The following is a 19,338-nucleotide window of genomic DNA, read 5'->3' as shown; positions in this document are numbered from 1 at the left end:
AGGCAATTTAAACTTGCAAGCAGGATCTCCTAATTTTAAACTCTATTAAGTGCCTTGATCATTTAAAGTGGGACTACTGAACTGAGCTAACAGGAAGGATATCTATGTTGACTTTCCAAATCAAGTGTTTGTTTAACCCAGATTTATTTCAGTGTTGTAACTCTTACTGAGTAGTAGAGCAACAAAAAAGATTGTTAGGCTACAAAATTAACTTTTAAAACACAAACACTTGAAAATATTTGAAGTAAGTCCCACAGCTGCCTTCTCCTTGTTCAACTCAATCTATTAAACCACAGAAGGAGAATTTTAGAAATCAAAAGAAGAGCATGAAAACCCCAGGCATCGAAGTTGTCTTCTGAATCTAGCAAATAGCTGAAGCAAAACCTTCTAGTGGAGGGCATATAGGATTTGAGTAGTGCAAGTAGTTCGATCTTTGTGGAGGTTTTTTTTTAAATAAAAATCCTCCCCTGATAGACTGGCCTGTTTCACTTTTTTCAGTAACTGCCATGTCTGAATGGATGCTGAATGGCTTTTAAGCACAGATAACAGAATATAGAATTCCTCTTTTAACATCTCTTAAGCCCAGAGTTTTTCGCTCATATCAAGCTTGGGAAGAGGTAACAGTGTTCTTTGGTTACCTCCCTGTTGTGTTTTAGTAGGGGTGACGTGTCAATAGCAAGAGCTGTTGTTCCTTCTCAGCCTCTGAAAAGAAGAACTAATGGATGGGCCAAAATGTGGGCTCTGCCTTTCACTTATACAATACACTTCTTGCACATCAGGCACCGGACGAAGAAGAGTAGCTGCGATTTCAAATATTCTTTCCTGTAGTATCTGTGCTGCTGTTCTAAATGAGAATGATTGTATTAAAATCAAATTAGTACCCACTTAAAATGCTGGTTAGTTCTTCTTACAAAAGAGATGGGTGTTGAATAAATGAAATGAGGTCATGTGGAACGTCGTCTCTCTTGTTAATGTAGGTTTGCAGAATAAAGGATGTTGTGTGGGATAACTGAAAAAAAAAAACCAACAAACCAAACCGTCTTGGAGAGTACTTTTCAGTGGGATATATGCTAGCTCAGATCAGAGAACAGTAAATGCATTTACCCTGACTAGAGGCTGATTTGCCTTCCCCTGGCAGTAAAGTTCCCCTGGGGTGACTTTTCTGAGACAGAGTAGCCTACGCAAATGAGGGTGATGTAACTGGAGCTTTGGAGTCGGGGCTTTCAGGTTGCAGCATCCTTGCTTGTGGAGGAAAGTGTGTGCAAGGTGTTTAAGGATAGAGTAGATTTTTAGACTTCCTTGTGATTCCCCAGGAAGGGAAGCCTGGTTCTGTTTTCTTCCCTAAGGCAGTCCTATCTCACTTTTTGTAAAGTTTTGATTGGTTTCAGAGCACCTTTAGGAGGCAGGAGTAAAGCTGGCAACGTCAGTTTTATACTGCTGAATATGAAAACTGTGATTTGGACACAATCATTGGAAATGTCCTATTCTCTTGTCCTTAAAAATCCACCAGAAACAGTGAATAACCTTTTCTTTCAGTTTCTGATAGATTTGTGCTGTCTCTAGTAAAGCGTTCTTTTCCTCTTTTGACTACCGGAGTAGGGACCACATTTTGCTTTCAACTGTGGTAGGCTGATGCACAGTGCTGCAAAATGTTCTGTTTCTGTGTAGTTAAGTAGAAATTCCAACACCTGCTTTTCACCTTTGAGTATGTGTTTTCTGGCTTGGCTCTTCAGAGTTCTGTAGCATGAGCAAAGGCTCTGGTTTTAATTGTCGTTAATTTTTCTGTCCCCTTGGGATTTTTTCCTCAACAAGATGATAGCTAAAGCTGGAATCCCTGAGTAAAGCACTGATGAAAGCAGGAACGGATTAATCTTCCTGGCTGTATGCAAAATAACCCCCTGTTCAAGGTATGTCAGAGGCTGACAGCAGTTCTGTATCTGTTCATACATCTGTTCTTTAACCATGGCTGTTGCTTTATGGCCATGCACTGTTTGCTAAGCCGCCCTTTTTAAACAGGTCACAATTACAGAGGGCAGTGTGAGTGCCAGCTAAATGTAGCTGTGCTCAGCTGACGGTCAGCATATGTAATGTTTTGGCATTGTTTAGTGTTGTTGTTTGCTTGTATGTCTCTAACAGGAACTGTTGGTTCATTGTAATCAAAATGTATTACTAATGACGTGTTCTGCATCTAAAAGATGGCAGTATCACTGCTAACACAAAAGCATTTTTTTTGCTTCAGACTTCCAAGGAGGAATGGCTTCTGATCTCTGCCAGCAAAAGCAGAGCTCTCTCAATTGGACAAATATAAGACGACCATCTCCATGCATTTAGAAAGAAAAAGGTCTACAATACACAAATGAGACTTTTGCTCAGGTGGTCTAAAAGAGCCAGAGGCACAGAGCCTGCCAGTAGTGGTAATTCTCAAGCTGTGTGGCTGTCTCCCAAAAACTGTTGTGTGAAAAGAAGATTTCATGCCCACAGAGTTGTGCAGCTTGGAATATGGACCTGTTCGTACATGTGTATCCGTAGGAACAAAGTCCTGTTATTGCTGCAAGGTTAACACACGCATGCACGTCTGGTGGATTTACAGCATGTTAACAAGTTTTAAGTGGTGGTAGGGGAACTGGCTTGGCCGTACTGTATGCTTTTTCAATTATGGTATGCATTCAACAGGCAAGTGGCTTTATGTTAAACGGCAGTTTGGAGCTGTGGTGGAATATTACATGTCTAAATTGGTTCTGCTCTTGAACCTTTGCTTGTGCACCCCAATATTCCTCCTCGTGAAGGAGAGTGTGAGAGAGAAATGAGCTGTACTGCTTCAATAAAAATCCAACTCAGCTGGTCTCAACTCCGGTTTTGCACTTCTGGTGCTGTTTCAGTTTTGTCATGTTTATGTTCTGTTTTTTTCCCCTCTTTCATTTGCAGACAGCTTTGCGTTCCCCAGCTCGTGGACTATTGAGAGGGCTGTGCCTTTAATATAAACCAGCTGTCAGCTGCGAAATGAGTGGAAAACTTAAGAATTCAGTAAACACTGTGGAGGGAGTGTACTTGCACCACAGTGGTATCTCAATGCCAAGCTTGCCTAAAATCTAGTGTGGGTGACTTCAGATTTGATTAGTGTCAGCAGTGTTGCTGGGGAGCTCTGGAGAAAGCATATTCTTAGAATTTAAACAAATGGTTCATACTGGAAAGGTTCTGGCGCAAACTAAACAGCTGTTGCAGAAGATGCGTTCAAGGCAAGTCAACAACCTTAAAACCCTAATCCCCAAGCCGCCTTTTCTGTCCCAAAAGTCAATTGTTCAGTTGCCTAGAGTATAATTATTCATTGTTTGCTGCATACTTAAAATAACAGAAGCATCTGCTCCCTTATTCTTCAAACACAGCTTTTGGGTTAATCTTGTCACACACAATTCACACTAATGCCAATACCATTTTACCTAAGCATTGAAAAGTAACGTAGCTGTTGCTTAGGTCACGCTGTTAGTATACATTTTAAATAAATCAGTGCTGTATTGCCAAGTGTTCGGCTCGTTCTTGTCTCCTGGTCTGTGACACACATGTTGGTTTCACACAATTAGAATGTAGGTTATCAAGACTGATGGTCCAAGCTCCTGTCCTTCAAAGGAAGTGTCAATACTTACAGTGATTTAATCAGACAAGCAGTGTTGTTACTACCTTTCAGGGGTAGTCAGCTTAGGTGATGGTTGTGAAGGAGAGCCCAAGGCATGGCATTGGGAAGGGACGGGATGCTCAAGGGGGAAGAGATAGATGTAGCTCCCATGTCCTTGTCCTGTGGGGTGTGTGAATAAATGCTTGTTTGTGTGAGCCTTTCCCTACCTTGCTTCATTTGCTCTGCTTTTTGCAAACATGTTTTATTGCCAAAGGTCTATACCTTACCTGCAGGCTGCTCCTTTATTTCTGCTCATTAACATTGTACACTAACTTGCCTTTCCTTCACTTTATGGGCTTTATTTATTTTTCCTGCTGTGCCCTGAGTCCCTGTATGATCCTACCTGGCATTTCATTGCTATTGACTGACTGATTAGCAGTGCCTTCCCTTTCCCCTTACCCTGAGTGCTCATACCACGTTTCCCTGTCTTGGTGCACTGGAATCTTGATTCTTGCAGGTCCTACTCAAGATCTTTCCCTATTCCACAAGCTGAAATGTAGTTATTAAGGTCTTGATAGCTGGAGCTTGCTGGTCCCGTCTGAAAAAAACAATTAATTGAGATGCTTTCCTTTACTTTGCAGTTATATGTCTTGGAGAGACAGACCTGAGTTCTTGTAAATTACTAGCTAGATGGCTTCCTTCTTGCTGTTTATTGTTTTAAGTTAATGTTTAATCACTTGATATTAATCAGAAGGAGGCACAGAAGCAGTCAAAGTGAAAGTCTGGCCTGCAAGAGGGCAGCTAGGTAATGAAGTGGTGGACTGGGGAATTTTGGGAGCTTAAAGTTTCAAACCTCGTCTGCATTCAGGTAGTTGGAACAACACTGCCTGAAGCTCTTACCCCAGCCAAAAGGAGGTACCCTGCAGGCAACAGCTTGTTTTGGGGCTGAAATGGGTAAGAAAGCCTCAGGGAAGAGCTTGGGAATAGACAGTTTGCAGTGAAGGGAGGGAAAGGACATTGCTGAAGAGGAATGTGTTTAAGGCGGCAGTTGTACAGTCTTTGTAAGCTGATGCCACTGCCAAAAGAAAAGGTCCTGGAGGCTCCTTCTTTGGGCAGGCTTTTCTACCACAGCTGCTAAACCATGTCTACAAGCTGATCAATTTGAAAAGCTAATTTTATATGTATTTGCATGTGTCCGCTGTGATGCGTGTACAGGTTCAGGTCTTCCCTACGATGAATCTTCTTTTATGGCCTCATTAACATTTGCCAACTTCAGTCTGCATGGGTATGGAAGTGAATGGAAGGTGGGACAAACTGCGTAGTTTACCCATGTAGAGCTTGTCAAATGAACTTGGGTAACTTCTCTGACTGAAAGGTGATGTGTGTGGTTTTTGGTTTTGTTTTTTTTTTTTTTTTTTTAAAAAGGTGACAGAAATCCAGCAGGCCTAACTGAAGGCAGCATTAGTAGCCTTTTGATTGGTGTTACATGGGACATTGTTAATGGAAAGTAAGGGGTGGGGTGCTGAAAGTGCTGATTAACATATAGGCAAAATATTCTGGTTCTGTTTGCTGACGTGCAGCACTTCCCTGGAGCTGTGTATGCAGCTTTCACTGTCTTTCTATAGTACTGCTATGAACAGAGAAATAAGCTAGTGCTTATGACAGCTTTCTGCTGTGCTTCAGAAATACAACATACTATTCAGCAACAAAAAAAAAAAAAAAGGAAGAAAGCGTTTTTTGCTTTGCAGCAAAAAAAAAAAAATTCAGTAGCTGGCAGTGTTTTTCTGTGGTTAAAACAGTTTGAATCTCCTGTCAAATGCTCACTCAAAAGGTTTTATGGGTGTACTGACAAATCCTTGTCAATGCTGGTTTTTGAGCTTTTCCCTCTGCTGGGACACCTTCACTTTCCATCACTGTTGGTGGTGTGTCTGTTTAAAAAATAAGCTGTCATATATTCCAAGGAACCTGAAGGTGGAGCTTGCATGTTTGAAAACATTCTCAAAAAAACTCAACTTGCCTTTCTTTTCTATCTTTTTTTTTTTATAAAAACCCGTAGGCTTTAAATTAGTTGCCTTTTCCACTACCTTATTAAGCCTGTTATTCCTGTTAATTTGTCTTTTAATTAAAAGAGAAATAGCAGAACATCCCAACTGTTTGCTCCTGGGTACAGTCAAACTAAGTAGGCTGTGGGAACTATGGAGTGGAGTAGATTTTCCTGGGCTGGCTCTCTGCTGGTAGAGGCTTGAATGCCTTGCTCTATCCTAGCTTTTTAAGGCCAATATTTAAGAAGGTGTGCTTAGTGTTTTATTCACACACCCCCTTTCCCACTTTCTCATCTCTGCCTACTGGTTAAATCTTTATTCAGCTTTTGAAGTACACTGGTACCCTTCTCTTTTTCTAGGAGAAATCACTGTTCAGTGAGAAGTCAGCTAGTCTGATTTGTTGTGTGAACCTGGCGAACTTTAGTCCGTCTAGCTCAGCTCTGCATCGCCAGAGGGACGTTTGTGAAGCGTGGGCTGTTGTACTTTGCCAGGAGTTGGTAGGAGGAATTAAGCAGACAACTGTTTTAGGTAGTGTGTCCTTTGTAGAATGAGGGAATAGACTGGGTGACTTCTCAGGATCTCTTATGACCTCTTTATTGTTCATGTATCTATGACATGACTAAAATAATCCCTGATTTCAGATGCTTTTCTTAAGTCGAATGATGAACATTTTGGATGCTACAGTGATGAAAGTCATAGGATTAGGTATTAATTTGTCTGTTGCATCTTCTGTACCTTTGATGGCATAGAATGGAAATTTACCTTGTGTTAATTGAGTGATACTTCCTGGTAACAGATCTAACAACTTCTACTGTTAATGCTCGGCTTTATGTGCAGATAGATTTGTACTTGAATTATAGAGGCTGTCAAAGAACAAACAGATACCCAACCTTTTCTGTCTCATCCCAATAGCTGAAAGATCAGGTTGTCTTTTGCAGCATCAAAAAGTAAATCGTGTCCTTCACAGATAGGGCATGTGTCAGTAACAATTTATTCTACTGCTGGATGCTTGAAAAATCATTAAGTCCTTTACCCTTTGTAAAAATATGCTCTGCACGGCTCTTTGCAATGTAGTATCTTCATTCTTTTGTAGAAGTGCTGAAGTGATGAAACTATACTGCAGTCTAGATTTGTAGAGAGAGACTAGAATATTTCTTCAGAAAGAGCAAAGGTTCAAGATTTTAAGGAACTCTTCCTAGGAGGTGGCAAAGCAATCTGGTAGAGCTAATTTTCTTCTTGTTTTTCAGATCTTTCCAAGAGCAAAGATTTTTAGGAATTGATTGAAACTATAAAAGCCTCTGAGGATGCAGATACCCATGCGCTTTATGTCCATGATTTTTTTGGGGTTGTTTTATGAAACAAGCTTGGGGAAAAAAAAATGAGTAATGCCTTTACACTTGTGTCTTGTTTCCAGGATTGTGGTTTATGATTTTTTTTTTAGATGATCGCTTAATCGCTAGAATAGCAAGGTGAATTTGGTGCCTTTGATTTTTTTCTTTTCAAGTTGTTTTGCAGTGAACTGATCCTGTTAAAAAGGATCCTAATGCCAAAGGGAGAGATCAGTTGCTCAGAATGTGAGAGTTCTGGTGGATGCTGCTGTGTTCCCACTGGCTTTCAAGAACTTGGGGAAAGATGTGTTTTCAGGATTGGATGAATTTTCTATAATTCAACCTCCCTGCTCTCTATACAGTACCTCCAGTGAAGCAGAATTAAGGCTTGGCTGCAGACTTTTCATTGAGGAGAATTCTGCATAGCTGGGCTCGAAATAAAAGAATCACGTGTTTGCCTGTTTGCCCTATGCAGCTTCGTTCACTGTGCACAGAAACGAGGAAGGGACAAACTCTTTGACATTTGCATCTTTTCAGTTTGCATTTGGCTGCACATAAAGCAGGCTTTGCAGCAAACCAGAGGAGAAGACTACCCATATTAATCTTGTAGTGGAAAATTACTTTGGTGCATGTCATTGCACAAGCTGTCTAAAAGCTGCTGGTAACATTTGGAAGTGGAGATAAGACCCACCGCCTGCCTGAGAACTCCCATTCAGGAGCTGAGAGGCTTTCTCTGAATGTGCTTTCACACAGTTGGAAGGTTTTTTGCTTTTCCTTTTTTATTTTCTTGGCAGGGAACAAGTGAAATAAAACAAAAGATTAATCAGCTTGAGTGGCTCAGATGGCCTCTGTGGGGGGAGAGGAAAGATTGGGTGATCCTTTCACCCTTAGGACCTGTAAGAAGGAGGAGCCCTGTGCAACACCACTGTCCAGACTTCCTATAGGAAGGGAAGACAAATGCTCTTGAAGATCCTACCTGGGCTAGAAACCATCCCTTGTTTAAAGGAAGGCTGGAAGGCTTGCCAGTGACTTGATGTGTGGGCTCTCTTGCCCTGTGCGTGGCTGCTGTGTTGTTTTTGTATGCCGTTGTATGCTTGGGGCTCAGCTGCAGTTTCCTGGTTGTAGAATAGGTTGGTCTGGGTATAACACTGTTTACCCAAAGAAATTCATCCCAGTCCTTTGAATTCCTTTTGACCCCCAGTTTTTTGAATCTTTTGCCCATGCCTTTGTCTACTTCCTGATTGTCATGCTCTTGATCCTTGACTGTGGGGAGGAATGTATTGATTGTTTTTTTAAATGTTTTCTGTTAGAAAAGAGGGGGAACGTGTTCTTGTTATACCATTATTCATGTTATTTATTTCTTCCTCTACCACTTTTAAAGTAACTTTTGTCACCTGATAATCAGGAGGTACCTTGCGTGACCAAGAATGAAAATGGTGTTGGCTCTCCACACCCCATGCTCTGAATTCCTGCTGGGAAAGGATTGTCAGTTTGCAGTTTGAACAGCTGATGATTCGAAGGACACCAGAGCAAGCCAGAGCAACAGCATTCGCTGAACAAATGTAGTCTTGTATTTGAGTGTCTTACTGTTGCCTCTGCTGGATGGCAAAGGCCATGTGGGCTGTACGTGCATTTGTCTGTAGGTCCTTTTGGGACAGCAAGCCCAGCGTTTGTGTGTTTCTGGTAAATTTGGTTCTTGCTAGACTGCAGCTCTGTTGATACCAGTCTCTTGTTTTGCCCTTGGCCTGCCCTTTCACCCTTGTAGCACAGCTGATAAGGAGATCCCAATGGAAACTTTTCTGGCATACTTCTAACACAGAAGTGATTCAGGTGCTCTCCAGGGAAATTATTTTAATCTGAATCTGCATGCAGAATACACCACAGTAGCATGGTCATTGGACACTCTCTGTTCATGAAACCTCCCAAGTTTGCTGGAGAGGAGGGAGGAGCACTAGTACTGTGAATTGAAATATGTCAGTGGGAATTTTTTTGATTTTGGGGTGACTTGGGGTTGGGTGTTTTGGGTAGGTGTGGAGTTTTTTTGTCATTGGGTTTTTTTGGTTTTTAGACATTACTTTTATTGTTCCTAGAAATCTGTTTATGATATTCTTCAATGTCCTCAGTTTGCAGCTGCTTATTCTCTAACTCACTTGTATTTTCTAACTAAGACTGACTGAGTTTCCTAGTGAAAAGGGGTCAAAAGTACGTTGCTGCTGCCTTTTCCTGAGCACACCAAAAGCTCCGTGTACAAGGCATTTATTTCCTGAAATAGCTTTTCTGCAGAGCAAGACCAGTTTAATTTAGCTAAATTGCTCACTAAAGACTTACCTGATAATTATACAACGTCTGTACTTCAGCACGTTGTCTTGGATTTATCGGAGGAAGAGATGGATAGTTGACAGATAGAGGCTTTGCCCTGGTTGCATTTTAAGTAGACATCTCCCTGGAGATGAGGTGTAAATGTCACGTTACCGATTAGCATTTGGTGTGGGGTACCAAAGGAAAGGAAGAAATGTCTCAGTTCAGTCTCAAAAAAAGAGAAACTAAAATTATTCCTGAGCTCTGACAGCATTACTCGGACAATGAAATCTTCAGCATTTTCTGTTCCTGGTTCCAGCTTGTGGCTGGGTCATGCTGAGTGCTTTTGCAACCCAGACATCTGAAGAACCTGTGTTTGATGTGCTCTGGTTGTGCCTGGAGGAGTTCAGACCTGACTCTGGTACCTTTCTAAACAAGTGGGTTTTTTTTCTGTAGGACTGGAATCCTGGTTGTATGCAAAAGTCCCCCAGGAGAGCTGTGTTTGGCTGCATCAGGATCTGGGCCCCAGGCAGGACAGCTTGCTGGAAAGCCCCGTCCTATCTGGTTGCTCACCCATATTACCGTTCTCAGTGGGAAGGTGGTGATGGCAACTACCTCTCAAGTGTGAGGTGAGAGGAAACTGCAAGGTTCTGTTAACTCTGAGCAACCAGCCAAACAAGACAAAAAGTTTTAACTAAAAGACACACTTCTCTCATTGAAGAGAGCTAAATTATATCCTGATTGCTAAATGTCAGCTACCTTTCAGTGATCTCTCCTCCCCTTCTCTTCCAGAAACCTTTTCCAGGGATGGAAATAGTCAGTAGGTGCTAATGTGGGGGTGGTTGTGGAAAGCTGGTTTTAAGAGTGGAGAGCTGTGATTAGCCCAAGCAAAATGTTGTGTGGGTTATTTTTTTTCTTCCAAAGTTGTAGGCTTTGCATGTATGTTTAGCTGACCTTACAGCATTTCACAGTGGATTGGTCTGCAGAGCTGGACTGTACAGTACGTCTGCTGGGTGCCTCTCAAAGACCACAACTGTAGGCAGACTTTCTATGTTGCCTGTCACTGCTTGTGCACTCAGGACCTCTGCCTTTTCTGCCTCTACTTGCTGCTCTCCATGGGGCAGAGGTGGGTCAGTCTAAGGCTTTAGTACTCAATAATGTTCTTGTAAAGCTCCTGTTTTGTACTGTTTCCTCTGTCAGTCCTTTGCCGTTTCTGCTTTCCTTAATACTTTAGGAAACTGGGCTTGAGGTGTGGAAATGTCACTGGAAGCCTTGCTGGCTTTCTTCACCTCTTCATTGTCAGGTTTGCCATGGGAAGTATTAAAATCTGTTGAACCTTTCGACATGGACTTGTTGCAGTCAGAGCTGGTTGGCAGTGTCTTAGTGACATATTTTTTTTTCCCTCTTGGAAAATGCAGCTCCTTTAGCTTGTCAAGAAAAGTGCATCATTTTTGATCTAGATGTTTCTGGTTCCTGGGTGAGAGGAAACAGCTACTTGTAGGCAGGCAGTAGTGTGATGAAGGCAGGTTTTGGATGGATAGGAGGATCAGCTATTCCCTGTGAGTATCCTGGCAATCCTGTCAAAAACTTACTGGGTGGGGTGGTGGTGTTGGAACATCTTTTTCACTGTGCTGAAGAACTGTTCCTGAGAGTCTTGGCTTTAGCCTAGGACTACAAAGCTGTTGAGATGTTGAAGGTTTTGGTACGTGATTAAACTATTTCCATCCCAGTTCTGTCTGTACACTTGTATTTCTTGTAGAAATGCTTTCAAAAGAGGTCTTCAGGCTCTCTTTTTGATAGTTTATACTAGCTGACAGTGTTCAAACCCTCTCAGCCCTAGTGTGGAGCAAGTTCTGTGTGTCAGCTCCTAAAATTGCCAAATGGGAGATTAATAACTACATGCCTCTTGGAAAAATTGATCTCTGCTTTCAGCTGCTGGCAGTTCCGATACTGAGAACTGGTTGCTCACTGGCATGCAACGTCGTTCCTGCTTGAGACTGTCTGCTGGAAAGCAAAGGAAGTTGTGTTGCCTGAAAAGTTTACATGCCTTTTAGTTCTTGACTGCAGTGATAGTTGAGGGCCTCAGTGTTTCTCCCCATAAAATGTTCATCAACTAGACCATTAGAAGTACACCTTTATGTATATGTACATGCATATATATGTATATGAGCGTGTATGTGGTAATTATTCTGAGCCAATAAAGTATATTTTGAGAAAAATTGCTTAACTAGCTGCTGTGTGGTTCTTTGATTATTTTTTTTTATTATTTTTATTTTGTTTGTTTGTTTTTTGTGGTGTTGGTTTGGGGTTTTTTTTGTAGCTTATTCCTGATCAGACTATTTAGGAGAAAACAGAAATAAAGTGATGGGGCAATTGCTCCAAACTCAGTCTGGACACATAGAGAGTGATGCCGCAGATAAGATTAACTTAATAATGTTTTATAACTTAGATTTGCTTTCCAGAGCATTGAGAGGTATGAACCCTTTTAGCAGAATGTCTGCTCCAGTCTGTACATGAGATCACGTGTAATTTTATCAGTCTCATTGCACGTAGGTCCTCAAAATATCTGAAAATCTAACTGAACAAAATGTTGCTAATCATGATTTAAATGGGAAGTGCAGTCAGGCTACTTTTTGGGGAGAGACATGTGATATGCATTTCTTGAGATCCTGAAATCTGTTAAATCAGCAGAAAAAAGCTCTTGTTACAGAGTGTTTCAAAATGTAATTAGTGGGGAGTTTCTGTTCCCTTTTTCTAAGCTGCATATCATCAGCTGACAGTTTGGTTACTTCTGTCTCTTTCAAACAACTGAGGCTACAGAAACTGTTTAAAGTTAGTTTTATTTAAAAAGTAAATGACCAGGTTTTCAAATACACCAAGCACACAGGTCATTGTGAAAATTGCTTCATAAAATTCCTGCTGTATTCAGGTCTTTCTCTCTTTTTTTTTTTTTTTCTTTTATACAGGCGATATGGATTATGGTTTCGATTGCGGAAGTTAATAATCTGGTTGCTGGGAGTGTACATAGCGATTCCATTTCTAGTAAAACTTTGCCCTGCTATTCAGGCAAAGCTGGTCTTCCTAAACTTTGGTAAGTGACTCAGTCTGTTGGGGTGGTTGAGGGCTGAAGGGGAGGAGTGTCTTTATCTTTCATTTGTCTGCCTTCACTTCCACCCTGCATGTGTACAGCTTGTGAAGGATATGAACTTTCACAGGTTGCAAGTTCTCCAAACTATGGTTTGGAAAGCATTCTCTGTGGCCCTAGTGGTCTTTGTAGTATGTCTTTATACAAATACAGTGACCAAACTGAAGTCAGCTTTCAGCTGAAAGGGTCTCCTTCAGGAAAACCGTGCAATATGTCAAATGCATTTTTCTGAAGGGTTCAACAAAGTTGCATGAATGACAACAAGTAAGTGAAATTAAATCCCATTAATTGTTTTCCAGGCAGTGACTCTCCACCTGAAAGCATTTTACGAGAATATTCTGGTTGGGACAGAAGAGACCTCTTCATACATTCAGATTGACTGTTTCCTTGTGTCTCTTTAGCCTTTGCATTTGGTCAAACTGGCAGTACAGTGGGTCTGGCAAGCTGGCTCAGCTCCCAGGTCACCCAGGGAGGCTTGAGCATCCACAGGATGGAAAATAATGGAGCATCACTATATGAGAGAGGCTTCTTTGCCATCTAAATTTGTCTTTAAACCTCACTTGTGTTTTGTAATGAAGTGTTGAAAAATATCTTCCTTTGACTGTAGAAGCTAGAAGGACCAACTACAGCTATGTTGCTTTTATGTAACTTCTGTCATTTTGGTTGTATGCTCTGTATATTCTAACACCTAGGTTCATGGTCACTGTGAAGTGTGTGCATGTGTGGCCAGTACTTGTGCCTTGATTGTCAGAACTGACAGCTGGGTAAGGTGAATAGTGCAGGTTACTTCCATTTTCATCACCTTGCTTTTTCAGTGATGATTTTAATTTGCCCTTGCAGAGCTTTGCTAGGTCTCCCTGAAGTTCCTACCTCTCTTCATTCCCAAGTGAATGAAATGATTGGTCCGTAACACTTTCTTGTACTAGTACTTGCACTAATATCACTGCAGCATTGTTCCTACTGCTTTATATAATGGCAGTCAGATTTTACTTCTGATGGTACTCCAGTGGAAAACTATTTGCCTTAATGCAAAGTGCATTCTAACACACTTACTAGAAGTACATTGACATGTTTCAGTAATTCTTCTCCACTGGAGAGTGACATCTCTCTTCCAGAGGAGTGGCGTAGGGTTTGCCCTGTTATACTGTTTTTTTAACTTCTGAGTATAAATTGCTACTCTTCAACCATCTTTTACTCCTCCTTTTGTGTAGTTTGGGATTTGTTTCCAAAACAGTAGCACAGAGCCTCAGGAGAAAGTGCTTCCATTTGTTTCTCGAGATAGCTAAAGATGAATTGATAGCTGTGCTCCTCCTGTTTAGCAACTGAACCAACATCTGGATTTGTTCTTGAGGACGGACTTTTATTCCAGGTTATGATACATGAGCATATGGGGTAGACATCTCAAGCTGTCTCTACTGGAAGTCTTCAGAAAACCGAGATTTCTGGAAGCATAAATACAGACTAGATCAGAGTTAGTGTATCAGTATGATTAATAAATCATATGATTTTTGTCATGTGATGTGTTATGAGTAATATCAAATAGCTCTGAAACATGTCACTAAAAAACCTATAATGTGCTAAGTCTCCGTGTGATGTATGCCTACATGATGATGGCGGCGACATGTTTGTGTGTGTAGAACAGATGGACCATCCCAGTGATAAATGGCCGTACGTAAAAATTACCTGTACTTCTATATTTTTCTCTTGCTTTGAGGTAGATGCTTACCTGGCCCCCATCACTAAAATTGGTATGCTCTTCTTTGTATCATTTTGTATTACAAAATCGCACAAGAAAATCATAACGGATTTGGCAAATGGGAAAATCGAGTCAGAGAGAAGTTGAATAACTTTCTGAAAACACGCTAGGAGTGACTTGTGTCTCTGTCCAGACCTTGACTGCAGAACCTACCATCCTCTTGGAGGATCCACCACCCTTGTGAGAGCATTGCAGAGTTCTGCGGTGACAGCACAGTGACCCAATGGGTCTCTGGTGATGTGCATGCTTTGTCTGGGACACTTCCACATGCTTTTGCGTAAGAGCAAACAGACTTCACAGGTATAGATTTGCAGTCTAAGGGGCCACATTTGTCAGGTTGACATTGGCTGATGTCTGCTATGGTTTTCATGTTTGTGGCATGTTTAGTGATTTATTTTTTTTAGGTGGTAAGTGAAGTGGTTTAATCCAGTCAGCAACTAAGCGCCACGCAGCCACTTGCTCGCTCCCCGCTGTGGGATGGGGGAGAGAATTGGAAGAGTAAAGGCGAGAAAACACGGGGGCTGAGATAAAGACAGTTTAACAGGTAAAGCAAGAGCCGTGCACACAAGCAAAGCAAAAGAAGGAATTAATTCACCACTTCCCATGGGCAGGCAGGTGTTCAGCCATTTCCAGGAAAGCAGGGCTCCATCATGTGTAATGGTAACTTGGGAAGACAAACGCCATCACTCTGAACATCCTCCCCTCTTCCTTCTTCTTCCGCCAGCTTTATATGCTGAGCATGACATCCTATGGTCTGGAATATCCCTTGGGTCAGTTGGGGTCAGCTGTCCCGGCTGTGTCCCCTCCCAACTTCTTGTGGCCCCCCCCAGCCTGCTCGCTGGTGGGGTGAGAAGCAGAAAAGGCCTTGGCTCTGTGCGAGCACTGCTCAGCAATAACTGAAACATCTCTGCATTATCAGCACTGTTTTCAGCACAAATCCAAAACATAGCCCCATACTAGCTACTATGAAGAAAATTAACTCTATCCCAGCCAAAACCAGCACAGACTGTCACCATTATCAGTGCTTCTTTGTGTGTCAGTAGCACAAAAACTTTGGCATGTTAATTGTTATGTCACTAAATTTCCAGGAGACAGACTTCCTGGCCCTGCTGGAGTGGAGCTCAAGTTTATGGGAAAAGCCTGAATCACTGGGAAAAGAGAGTCCTTAAAACTGATGTTGTCAGTAGATCTCTATAGCGTCTGCCTTGGTATTGGGTGTGTCAGAGGCTGCCTAGAGAGGCCATATGATGGAAAAGGAAGCATTTGGACTAAGCACATCTTCTCATTTAGCACATTGCACAGTGTCTATAAGATGTAGCTTGTGAACCAAGCAATGGAAAACAAAATGCTGAAAATGTTTAATGTTTGACTTTCCTGATGTTGCTCGTGTTTGAATCTGTGAATACAACAAGCAACGAACAACTGTGTATTGTATAAGTTGGGGAACAGAAAACATTTGGAAGATTGAATTGAGGTGTAATGATTTTTGTTTTCAGGGTTCTCTTCCTGAAGAGATGAAGTTTCCAGCCTAACATGATCTCTTTTAAATGCTGCAGTGTCTGGGAGATAACGGCAATTATTTGATAGTCCTTGGAGAGTGGGCTAACAAACTGCATATCCTCCTCAAAGGCTCAGGAGGACAGTGTTTAACACAATTTATCTTACTCTTACGGGACACGAACCATGTGGTGTCTGCTACTATAATGCAGTATCTCCTTTAGGTTGTTGTATTATAGAGACTGAAACCACGCGTCATCCTGAAACATGTTACGGGTCTGAGATGCACCCTTTATCCCAGGGAGTTTGTCCCATCAGTAACTTCCATTACAGCTACGATGCAAACAGTGAAGTTTTGCCAAATCAGCTAACCCACCCCATTGATGCAGCAGGAGCGACTGTCTTGTGGCTGGGAGATTTACAAAGCAGGCTGGGCAGAGGTGGTTAAATGTGTGTCACAGGAAGCTTTGTCTGTCTCCCCCACCTCTTAATTTTAGCCCACTCCCTGTTTTTTTGATGGTTGCTTGTGTCTTCTTACCTGCTCTCTTTAATGTTCATATTTTAGTCACAGCTGTAGCCAGTTCATTCTTTCACACAAAAAGAATAAGGTCTTCCCAGCACAGTGGACCAGTTTGTACAATTCTCCAGTGTCTTGGTAAAGCAGTTTTGTAAGAAAGTAAAGGTAAAAATTAAAAGGTTTCATATTCTGGGTTTTAAAATTATTATTATTTTTTTACTTTTGTATTTCAGTGAGGGTCCCATATTTCATTGACTTGAAAAGACCACAGGATCAAGGTTTAAACCACACCTGTAATTATTACCTGCAGCCAGAGGAGGATGTAACCATCGGAGTCTGGTAGGGAAGCCTGTTCTCTGCAGTATGTGTCCATACACCTTTATCCTTGTTTTTGTTCTCAGTGTTGCCTATCCAGTATTTTCGCTGTGCATGTGACAACTATTGCCTGTTCTGTTTTGTGGATGTTTGTGTTTTCCTCTGCCAAGTGACTGAGTTCATGTTGAAAAGTATGCAGATCTCTGGAGCTCGTCTGAACTCGGATCAGTAATGCATGAAACATGATTGTACAACCTGTGCATTCAGAGAAACTTCATAATTTGGAATCGTAAAGGTTACAGGTCTGCATTGCTGTGAAGATCATGCCTCCATATCAATGAGACCCAAGGAGTTAGAAGTTCTGTCATTCAACTGCTGTTCATATTTTGTTTGGCAAAATAAATGTGGGGGAAGATAGGAAAACAGGATCAAAGTGATCAGAGTAGGAGGAAGAATATTCTGTGTGTAAAACATATGTAAGGTTTGGAGAGTGGGTGAGAACAGAACACACAGTTTACTCTTGTAACAAAACAAGTGACAGTATCAGAGCTCACTTGTCATTCCTGCCTCACGAAGAAGATTTTCTGGTCCCAGGCAAGGGCAATTTATTTTGGCTCCTTTTTCTATGTTACCCAGGATCAGCTCAGATGAGCGGTTCTCTGTCTGAAAAGGTCCGCTTTCAGTACTTCCTGTATTATTGTATCAGCTCAAACCAGCTTCTGCATTTGTTTCTTGTCATCACTTTTCTATTGTGTCTCAACACCAGAAGTTTCAAGGCCACAGAAAAGTTCCTGCTAGCTTTGAAGAAGTGCTTGCAGTTTGAATATACATGCAAGAGCAGCAAACACCTGAAAAAAAGGCTAGACACCATGTCAGGTGTGGAGGGAAGGGGGTTGTTCCTTAATACAGCCAGTGATGTTAGATCTGTAAGCTGAAGGATTTGAAGTTTTCAGTTATATGTGTGTAACTTCTATGTGTCCACTAATGCAGTAGAGATTTTCTCTTCACTTGAGGGTATATGACCTTTTGAATGGGACAGTGATACCCTGCTACATAAAGATGGTTCCTTCCCTTTACGTAAATTTTAGTGAAAGATAGGTTTTGGTGAAAGCTGGAAGTTCAGTCTTTCCAGGGTAGGCTGATAAATAATGGTTTATATCTTCACTTGGAAAATTAAAATTCTACCTGCTAAGCTGAGTAAGTTTAGATAGCATTCTTGAGATTTTTGTTTCCCTTACAAATGTACTGTACTGTGTATATTTACTAAACCAGAACTTCCAGTTTGTGGCGGCAGTTCAGAGTCCATGTCATTTGTCTTGATACTTATGAGATAGGCTTTCATTAAAGTTTGGAGCCTTGCTTTAAAGCCAGTTTAAGGTCTTGTGTTTGGTATACTTCTGAAACAAAGTCCTCAGCCTGCTTTGTTCATAAGCTTGCAAAAGTCTTGAGGTAGAACAGTCGGAGAAGTTGTGAGTCCTATAGTTACTGGGGCTTTTTTCCTATTCAAGAGCTCAATGTCTGCTGGCTGCATGCATGCAAGTAGTCTTTTTACATCGTTTCCCCCTGTATTAGTTTGTCCTCTGAGCTTTACATCTGGGAGGAAGGTGTGGTAGATGGAGTTTGTCTTTCTTCCAAGGAGAAAGGCATGGGAGTACTTAAGTTGCTTCTGACAGCTGTAAGCCCCCTTCTCAACAATCTGAGGTGGTTGTGGGGATGTACTCCCTTTCAGTGTTTGTCTTCTAGAATAGTTATCCAATCTCTTCGGTCTGTCATTCCTCTCTTTCCGTTCCACCAGTGTTGAATTCTTTGTAACATGCTGCCCAGCTATATTATCTACAGAAGAACAGCTGTGGGTTAAAAATTCCTGGCTCTTCTATATTGTAGCTTTTCCAGCTAAAATGTTATACCTTTAAGAACCTGGTGTCTGAAAACAAAATGATCTTCTCATCAGACCCTGAGCCCCTCTTTTTCCTCAGATTGACTATGGAGTCAGATACGCCTCTTACTCAGCAAACATGCTTTCCAAAACCAACTGACTTTGATTATTCTGAATATCGGCTGACCTAGCTATGAATCTTGTTTATGGTATAGAAGTGTGTTAATTGAAGTAATTAAGTGCCATAAAAGGTGAGGAATTGACATTCTTTCTCCAGAACAGCAGGAAGTTCTGTAATTGTGCTTTGGGTTTGCCTGTGAAGTTTGATGCCTCGCACAGCCCTGAGTTTTGAAGGCAACAGCAATGGAGGTGAAAATGTAGAAATAACCCTAGCCACTGCCTTTTAAACTTAGCCATTTGTCGGCTAATCATGACAGATTTATGAAGAGTGTGTGTGAGGTGTGTAATCGTGAGTTAATGACTTGATGAAAAAACCCTCAAAATTCAAGTGGCAGACACTGCTTAGCAACAGGACAATGTAATTTTTCCTTCTGTATACAGGCACACGGTCCCTGCAGCTTTATGGAAGAATGCCCGAGGGAAGGACCAGTTGTGGTTTGAAGATGCTCTAGGTTCCAGCCACCCTGTAATCCTTTACTTGCATGGCAATGCAGGAACAAGGTGAGGCACAAAACAGTGATGGCTTTGTTTCATGCTGTGTTTTCCTGGCTTGCCACAGCTTTAACACATTGATAAGAAAGACGGGGACAAACTTTTTAGTAGGGCCTGTAGCGATAGGACAAGGGGTAATGGTTTTAAACTAAAAGAGGGTAGATTTAGATTAGATATAAGGAAGAAATTTTTTACGATGAGAATGGTGAAACACTAGCACAGGTTGCCCAGAGAGGTGGTAGATGCCCCATCCCTGGAAACATTCATGGTCAGGTTGGAGCG

At 41.6% G+C, this 19,338-nt stretch overlaps 1 protein-coding gene across 4 annotated transcripts in view; it reads left to right on the top strand.

Annotated features, from left to right (window-relative positions):
- ABHD12 (abhydrolase domain containing 12, lysophospholipase) overlaps positions 1–19,338 on the top strand; it is a 44,903-nt gene that overhangs the window by 8,452 nt on the left and 17,113 nt on the right. For 3 of the 4 annotated variants that reach the window (XM_049833573.1, XM_049833572.1, XM_049833574.1), the window contains exons 2-4: positions 12,245–12,369; positions 16,427–16,532; positions 18,946–19,065. In XM_049833573.1, coding sequence (XP_049689530.1) covers positions 12,245–12,369; positions 16,427–16,532; positions 18,946–19,065 — 351 coding nt within the window. Of the gene's footprint in view, positions 1–10,796; positions 10,838–12,244; positions 12,370–16,426; positions 16,533–18,945; positions 19,066–19,338 lie in introns of those variants that run through there. The other variant, XM_049833575.1, reaches the window with a different exon arrangement.

The sequence above is a fragment of the Accipiter gentilis genome, chromosome 30 (assembly GCF_929443795.1).
Source record: "Accipiter gentilis chromosome 30, bAccGen1.1, whole genome shotgun sequence".
In the NCBI taxonomy this organism is placed as follows: Eukaryota; Metazoa; Chordata; class Aves; order Accipitriformes; family Accipitridae; genus Astur; species Astur gentilis.
This window is presented reverse-complemented; position numbering and strand designations above follow the sequence as displayed.